The 8,863-nt window shown below is 41.4% G+C and overlaps 1 protein-coding gene across 1 annotated transcript; it reads right to left on the bottom strand.

The window, feature by feature from the left end:
• Positions 1-1,369: 1,369 nt before the first annotated feature.
• On the bottom strand, positions 1,370-8,332 carry LOC309544033 (uncharacterized protein; the record flags this gene model as incomplete). Its single annotated transcript, XM_082276425.1, has 2 exons — positions 1,370-1,788; positions 6,265-8,332. Coding segments are annotated over 2 exons (2,487 nt in total), but the record flags the coding sequence as incomplete, so codon positions are not given.
• Between the last annotated feature and the right edge of the window lie 531 nt (positions 8,333-8,863).

Below are 8,863 nucleotides of genomic sequence, written 5' to 3'. Positions count from 1 at the left end.
TCTCTCTCTCTCTCATGTGTCTCGCTCTCTCTCTCTCTCTCATGTGTCTGTAAAATGTTGCTGATATTAAAAAATATCCTGTAGCGTCTTTTCAGGCGTTGTGTTCAAATAGTTCTTTAGCCAGGCTTAAACAAAGTGTGATTTTATTTAAACACACTTGGCACATCAAGCATAAATACAATGTAAAAAGTATAACAGTTCAGTACATTGTAAGTAATAAGAAGTTTGTGTCCTGCTAACTCTGCTTCCAAAAGGTGACTGAGAAACAGCTGTTGTAGTTAGGTTGAATGTGTAGGCCTAAAGAAAACAATGAAATGAGGTTTCAATATGTGTGTGTCGTTGTTCCGTGTGAAGGAGGTGTGTCAGTGTCTGTATGTGATGTCCTGCCATCTGGGCTCCAGGACACTGTCTTTATACTGTTTCAGACCGTCAAGACTCATAATGCAGTTATGACCTAATACAGTTTAAGCTAAATGTGTGATGCCCATATTAGTAATAATTCCTAATATGTATATGACCAAAACGCTGACTTAGGACTTGAACTACTTTGATTGACAGAAATACATAGTAGTAGTCTTGAAAAGACAACATAGTATGAAATGACCTGTTCTTCAGTCAAAATAGATAACCTTTGTGACATGTACATTCTTTTACAACTGTAACCAAACTTACTAATGGATAATCAATTTCAATATTATGTGTATATATATATATATATATATATATACATATATACACATATCACAACACACAATTCTTTACACTCTATTAAACAGTTAATTTACTTAAATAAGTAACTTAAACACTAACTCTATTATAGATAACCCATTATTCTTGACATAAAAGATATGTTCACGTGTCTAGTTAAGTATGTCTCAAATATCTCTGAAGCTATATCTGACAAGTTAGCCACTGACCTATTGACCTCTCAAGCAATGAATTCTGGTCAAAAGAAGGGAGACAACTGGACAAGATGACATTCAAACTCCTATATTAGAATCTGACCTTATGCCTAGGCTCCCAGTAACAAGGGTTAAAAGAGAACCTGCATAATTGCCAAATCCATGATAAAGCCGAATTAATAAAATAATTCTACAATCCCCCCTAAATATAATTTATTATATTACCTAACTCACGCACACTCCATTTATGGCCCTTTCATTCACATTCTTGAATCAATTGCTCCAGATGTACCATTGTTCATTACTTGATCAGTTAAGCCAGAAGTAACTCTTCGACTAAATACACCTGTCATCATTTCTTCACCTTTTTTCATTTCTTTCTTAATTAAGTTATAAAATCGCTTCATTCTAATCATAATACAGATTTGAAATAAAATACATAATATCATAATACTAAATAAAATCACTAACGGATGCAATAATATATTTCCGGCTGCAGTAGTAACTGAAGATTTTCCCCACATCGATACAGTATGTTTAAACCTTAACCACCATGAATGACCTGAAAACTCAGACCAATCATGCTCTATTTCTTGTAAATTTCCCTGTTCATGCTTAAATTTAATCTCTGCTTTCTGAAGTTCTTCAGATAAAGCAATCAATAATCCTTTATCTTTTTGTATGATATCAGCCCATTCCCTCCATGGGAATTCATCTACTTGAGATATATTATATTGTATAGGAAGAACACTTACATTTCTCATAAGCATATTCGTTAAATTAACTCTGATTCCATTTATATTGATTCCTGTAAGGTCTCCCTCTATACAATACAAACCTCGACTCAAAATTTCTGTTTGTGTGCAGGATAAGAAAAAAGCTTTTACTGTTTCAGTGTTAGTCATAACTAGTGTTGAGCGAACACGGACTGTATTATTCGTGTTCGTACCGAATAATTGGATTTTTTGTACCCGAACACGGACACGGACACTTTACTGTATGTTCGGGTAAAAATCCGTGTTCGGTCGTTTTATTTCCGGGTTTTGCATGCTTTGGCGCTCTTTTCATGGCGGGCTTTCAACAGCCAATCAACAATCGTTTAACTGGTGTGCCTTAAGCCATCCCAGCCATGCCTGCAAATGTCTCAGTAGCTGTGATTGGCCGTCTGAAGCATGTGACCAAGTCTTTATAAGTTCGAGGCAGCCGCAGCGGCGTCATTATGCTGCTTAGATTCAGGGACAGAGCACACATCAACGTGCTGGCTGCTGATTAGGGAAAGATAGGCAGGAAAAAACCATTTGTGTCCGGATAGAATTGAGGGACAGGTCGGAGTGTTTAGGCAGGGCGAGTTGTAGGCATTTTAGGGATAGAGTCTGCTGAATTATAGGGTCAGTGTCTTCTACAAACTACAATCGATATTGCTGTGTGGGGTCTGCACTCAATCCTGATCTACGATCTCTTCTCAATCCTGTTAGGGACAGAGTCTGCTGAATTTTAGGGAAACTGTGTTCTACAAACTACAATCGATATTGCTGTGTGGTGTGGGATTGGAGATAGGCAGGTGTCAGTGATCCACATCCATTTTTCTGTGTGTGAGCTGCAGTGAACACAATCTTTTTGGGCTGCAGTGAACACAATCTTTTTGGGCTGCAGTGAACACAATCTTTTTGGGCTGCAGTGAACACAATCTTTTTGGGCTGCAGTGAACACAATCTTTTTGGGCTGCAGTGAACACAATCTTTTTGGGGTGCAGTGAACAAAATCTTTTTGGGGTGCAGTGAACACAATCCTTTTTGGTGTGCAGTGAACACAATCTTTGTGGGGTGCAGTGAACAAAATCCTTTGTGGGGTGCAGTGAACACAATCTTTTTGGGGTGCAGTGAACAAAATCCTTTTTGGGGTGCAGTGAACAACATCCTTTTTGGGGTGCAGTGAACACAATCTTTTTGGGGTGCAGTGAACAAAATCCTTTGTGGGGTGCAGTGAACACAATCTTTTTGGGGTGCAGTGAACACAATCTTTTTGGGGTGGAGTGAACAACATCCTTTTTGGGGTGCAGTGAACAAAATCATTTTTGGGGTGCAGTGAACACAATCTTTTTGGGGTGCAGTGAACACAATCTTTGTGGGGTGCAGTGAACACAATCTTTTTGGGGTGGAGTGAACAACATCCTTTTTGGGGTGCAGTGAACAACATCCTTTTTGGGGTGCAGTGAACACAATCTTTTTGGGGTGCAGTGAACACAATCTTTGTGGGGTACAGTGAACAGAATCTTTGTGGGGTGCAGTGAACACAATCTTTGGGGGGTACAGTGAACACAATCTTTGTGAGGTGCAGTGAACACAATCTTTGTGGGGTGCAGTGAACACAATCATTGTGGGGTGCAGTGAACTCAATCTTTGTGGGGTACAGTGAACACAATCTCATACTTCTGAAGGTTTGAGGGTGCTGCCTGTTCCATACTCCCCCTACTCCTCATCTAGCCTTTTAGGGGTACAAACAATAGTAATTGGGGCCTAGTGTGGTTGTGTACGTGTGATATACATACACTTTTTTTGGATCATATTTTCTATTCCGCTATTTAATCAAAAACCTTTGGGGATCAGTTAAATTGGGGGATAGTCTGTGTCGGTACGTGTGAGAGAGATCCACCTTTCCAAGTTGTTGGGGTTCATCTCATACTTCTGAAGGTTTGAGGGTGCTGCCTGTTCCATACCCCCCCTACTCCTCATCTAGCCTTTTAGGGGTACAAACAATAGTAATTGGGGCCTAGTGTGGTTGTGTACGTGCGAGATACATACACTTTTTTTGATCATATTTCCTATTCCGCTATTCAATAAAAACCTTTGAGGATCAATTGAATTGCGGGATAGTCTGTGTCGGTACGTGTGAGAGAGATCCACCTTTCCAAGTTGTTGGGGTTCATCTCATACTTCTGAAGGTTTGAGGGTGCTGCCTGTTCCATACTCCCCCTACTCCTCATCTAGCCTTTTAGGGGTACAAACAATAGTAATTGGGGCCCAGTGTGGTTGTGTACGTGTGATATACATACACTTTTTTTGGATCATATTTTCTATTCCGCTATTTAATTTAACTGGGCCTCCATGCGAGACCTGTGTGCCTTGTTGCGCTGTTTTGAGTACTCCACCAACATGGCCAGTGGCAATGACGCCGTTCTCAGCTTAACTATCCCACTTCTATGCCTCCTTGAAAAAACAATTCGGGCGATGATGGAAGAGGATGTGGCACAGGATGAGGAGGAGGAGGAGGATGAAGAGGTAACATTTCCAAGGCTTTCAGGGCAGTCATTCGCAAGGGGCTCCGAGGGTGGGTTCCTGCACACGCAAACGCCAGGGACGCAATTGTCCAGCAGGGGCACAGTTCTGGAGGATGAGGAGGATGAGGAGGAGGAGGAGCTGGAGGAGGAGATGGAACCATGTTCACAGCAGGGTGGCACCCAGGCCAGCTCATGGCCATCACTGGTGCATGGCTGGGGGGATACAGAGGACACGGACGATACACCTCCCACAGAGGACAGCCTTTCGTTGCCTCTGGGCAGCCTGGCACACATGAGCGATTACATGCTGCAGTGTCTCCACAACGACCGCCGAGTTGCCCACATTCTAACTTGTGCTGATTACTGGGTGGCCACGCTGCTGGATCCCCGTTACAAGGACAACGTACCGTCCTTAATTCACTCACTGGAGCGCGATCGCAAGATGCGCGAGTACAAGCGCACGCTGGTAGACGCCATGCTGCTGGCATTCCCATCTGACAGCGGGGCCACAGTGGAAGCACAAGGCAGAGGAGGAGGAGGAGGAGGTCGCCAACGCAACCAGGGCACCGCCAGCACCTCAGAAGGCAGGGTTAGCATGGCCGAAATGTGGAAAAGCTTTGTCAGCACGCCACAACAAACAGCAGCACCAGCAGCTCAGATGGAACGTCTTAGCAGGAGGCAGCATTTTACCAACATGGTGGAGCAGTATGTGTGCACACGCCTACATGTAGTGAATGACGGGTCTGCCCCCTTCAACTTCTGGGTCTCCAAATTGGGCACATGGCTTGAGCTTGCCCTTTACGCCTTGGAGGTGCTGGCGTGCCCTGCAGCCAGTGTATTATCTGAACGGGTATTTAGCACGGCTGGGGGCGTTATAACAGACAAGCGCAGCCGCCTGTCCAGAGACAATGTGGACAAGCTCACGTTCATTAAAATGAACCAGGCATGGATCCCACGGGACTTTTCCGTACCTTATGCAGAATAGCAATGGATACCGACCTTACCCACCCATTGTTCCATTTTTGCTCTTTCTCACTCTTTTGGGGTGTACCCTCATTTAAAATTTTTGAAAAGAAGCAGTGTTGGCTACCTCGTCCTCCTCCTCAGGGCCAGATTAATGTAGGGGCTATTGGAGCTGCAGCTCCAGGCCCCTACCTTTTATATAGGCCCCGGGTTGGCCATATTCACTGTTACCGCTCTTCTGTCACTTGTAAACACAGAAGTCTGGCTTCTATGCTCGCTTCCCCAGGCAGCACCCTCAGAACCTCCCCACACAGCGTGAAGGCCGGACAAGGAGGGACAGTTGGCGATGCATGGATGTGTTTATGGGCTTCAGAGACAGCATCCCATGTTGAATTAGGCATGCATGGCTGCACCCTTCCTCCTCTGGGTGCATGGCAAGGCACGGCCCTTAAGGCCCTTCAAAATCCTCAGCACCAAGCCCATGATGCTGTTAATCCGGCCCTGGTCCTCCTCCACCGCCGCTTCCACCTACACCGCCCATAGGTGTGCGCAGCCTATTGCATTAAGGTGTGCACCCCAAAGTTGAAATACACATGCATGTGTTTGCCAGCAGGGAGAGTAATGTATCGGGGCCATGTACCTGTAGGCAAGGAGAAATAGAGCAGAGCAGGTCCCAGGGAGATCTTTCCCATCTCCTCACTGGCAATGCTATGTGCCCTAGGTGATTAGGGTGTGCCCAGGCACACCCAGCACACCCTGTGCGCACGCCTATGTCACCGCCACATCCACCACCACCTCAACCTCCCTCCTACTCCATATGGGCCTCGTCCTTCAGAGATGAAGAAGAACATTGTTTTATTTTTCTGTTTTTTTTTTGTTGTTTTAAGTTATTTCCCTATCCACATTTGTTTGCAGAGCACTTGCCATGCTCTTAATTACGTTTTGCTGCCATTTGCAGCACTCTAGCCCTTTCCTTTGGTGTTTTAGAGCCATTTTAGTGCCTTAAAGTTCGGGTCCCCATTGACTTCAATGGGGTTCGGTGTCCGGGAAAAGTTCGGTAAAAGTCCGGGACACGGACCCGGACTTTTTTTTAAAGTTCGGCCGAACCCGTCGAACACGGACATCTAGGTGTTCGCTCAACCCTAGTCATAACTTGAAAACAGACCTTCCTTTTTCCTACTGGAGTAACTAAGTCTAAGGAAGTTTTTAATTTCTCTATTCTTGCTGAACACAATGAATGATTATGAAAACAAGAATGAAAAATACCTTTGTCCTGTTTAGGCAAACAGATTACTTTTGACTGAAAATGTAAACAAGAAGATAAATCTAGTTGTTCTGGTTCCGAATTATTATTATTCAAAACGAAATCTGTAAACTGTAATTGATAATACAACAACTGAGTATCACTAACTGGTAAACCTAAGACTGTAATTGGAACCAATATTTGTTCTCTCCCAGCTATAGGAATCATTGAGGTACTAAAGCATTCATGCTGATCACATCCTACCCATTTGTTTACCCATAAATCTGTATGATTTTTTGCAAACACATATTCATTAGGTAGATTTTGTAAAATACCTAGAGGGGTTATTCCACTTTGAAAAGCTTGAGCTATTATTTTAAAATTGGTGGAATACTCTGTCTGTATCTCTAGACATATCCTGGCTATGTGGGAATGTTGTTCACTGTCCATCAAATTCAAAGTTATATTTTGTAAATGGACTATAGATGGGCTTATAACTGTTGCTGTCTTTATTATCATGTTTTCTAATATTTGGTTTAAATTTCTCTGGACTTTAATACTTTTACTTCCCACTAAGCCTGCTGTTTCTAGATCAGACTTTAATGTATTAATATCCATACTATTGGTAATACTTCCAATAGTACCAACTCCTCCAAGGATACCTTCTACAATACCTCGTTTATTCCTGTTAACATTTTTACTACTAATTCCAAACCATTTATTGATACCCAATTCCATACTAGCTAAATACTCTAGACATTTAGGATACCTTGATGAAATTTTCCATTCAGAAATGTTAAATTTCCAAAGCATAATAACAAAATGTCCTTCTCTTAAGAGATGTCTGGATTGGAAATGATTAATTTGAAAAGGACTGGCAGCAATAAATTTCCCATTAGTACACTTCGTTTTTTCAGGGGATAAAACAATAACATTGCTAATATTACATTTCATAGGATAATTTCCTAATGATATGCAACACTCATATATACCTGAGTCATTTAGAGTTGGACTAGTGTGATGATAAATAAAACTATTATCTGTCCAATCTATATTTCCAAAATTACCCTTCCGAATTATATTAGTTGAGCTATGGAAAAGACTACCCAACAACTCACCGTTTTTCTTCCAAGTTAATAGTGAATTTTGAGGTATATATATTTGCGTAGTGCATCTCAAAATTAAATCATCTTTCCCTTCTGTAACATTAAGAGATTGCGGAGATACCTTTATATCTGGAATAATCAAATCAACAACTGTAATAAGCACCTTTACATTGACTTGAGCTAAACCTCTTACTATTTGAAAATCCCATGTTCTGTTTACATCTCCTATTTCATCTCCTGCAATTTTTAAATGTTGAGGATCTACAAACTGTATGTAATTTTGTGTTAAAAACCAAATATCTGATTTGGATCCTCCTACAGAAGCAATATGTATCCTATCTGTTGTTAAATCGCCAGTCCAGGTCGTAGATTCATTTCCTTTTAAAACAATAACCCAGAATCCCATATTTGTTAAACTACATTCATATGTACCAGTTTTGTTATTATGTAGATATGATCCTTGCATTTTTGCAAATTCTGTTTTGGATTCTATTCTGGCATGTATATCAATAGTGTTACTTTGATAAAAATATAGTTCCATGCAACAAGTAGTCCCATAACCTATGCAAATGAACCCATATATATCGTTGCTTGTGTCAAAGTTACTGTATCTTGGAAAATGTCTCTTATTCCTGGATAGTAGTAAGTCTCTTTTATGCAGGGTCTCAGTCTGGTTTTCTTCTGCTGAGCTGGAAAAAGTCTTGTAAGTTTGTAAATAGAAGAATGTCATTAAAGAAAAAAGGAGTCCTGTGATGATGAATTTCCTCCCTTTTATGTATTTTCTTTCATTCTGATTTTCTGATGTTTTCTTTATTTCTTTCGGAGTTTGTTGATTCTCCATATTCGATTATCGGATTCCGTAATCTGCTAAAGAAATGCAATATCATTATCTTGGCATAAACAATTTGCATTGATCAGTGTGAACCCATATTTTTTGTTGTCTCCGTGCATTTTTTGCAGAATTGAGAGGCCTTTGGACTTGTATCATTACTCCTAATGTGTCCAAAATCTCAAAGGGACCTTCCCAATTACTTTGCCACGGTCCGGTTTTCCGGAAAGTTTTAATCATGACATGTCCACCTATCGCAAACTTTGAGGAGTGTGGAGGTATCATTTTCTGCATATGAGAAGCTGCATGTGGCAAAATAGTGTTCAGATTGTCTTGCAACATCTGTAACCATTTGGTTCTCTCAATTGCTTCTTTCTGCGGAGTAGACAAAAAAGGTTCGTGTGGAAATACCAGAGGCATTTTCCTACCTGCCATTAGTTCAAAAGGACTGTATTGTGTAGATGAGGATGTTGTACTCCTGATACTCATTAGAACAAAAGGTACGGCATCTACCCATGAACTACCTTTGTCCAGAAGCATTTT

Source organism: Pelophylax lessonae (genome assembly GCF_965119305.1).
Source record: "Pelophylax lessonae genome assembly, contig: HAP1_SCAFFOLD_681, whole genome shotgun sequence".
Taxonomy (NCBI): Eukaryota; Metazoa; Chordata; class Amphibia; order Anura; family Ranidae; genus Pelophylax; species Pelophylax lessonae.
Note: the sequence above shows the minus strand (reverse complement) of the source record. Positions and strands in the feature narration are given on the sequence as shown.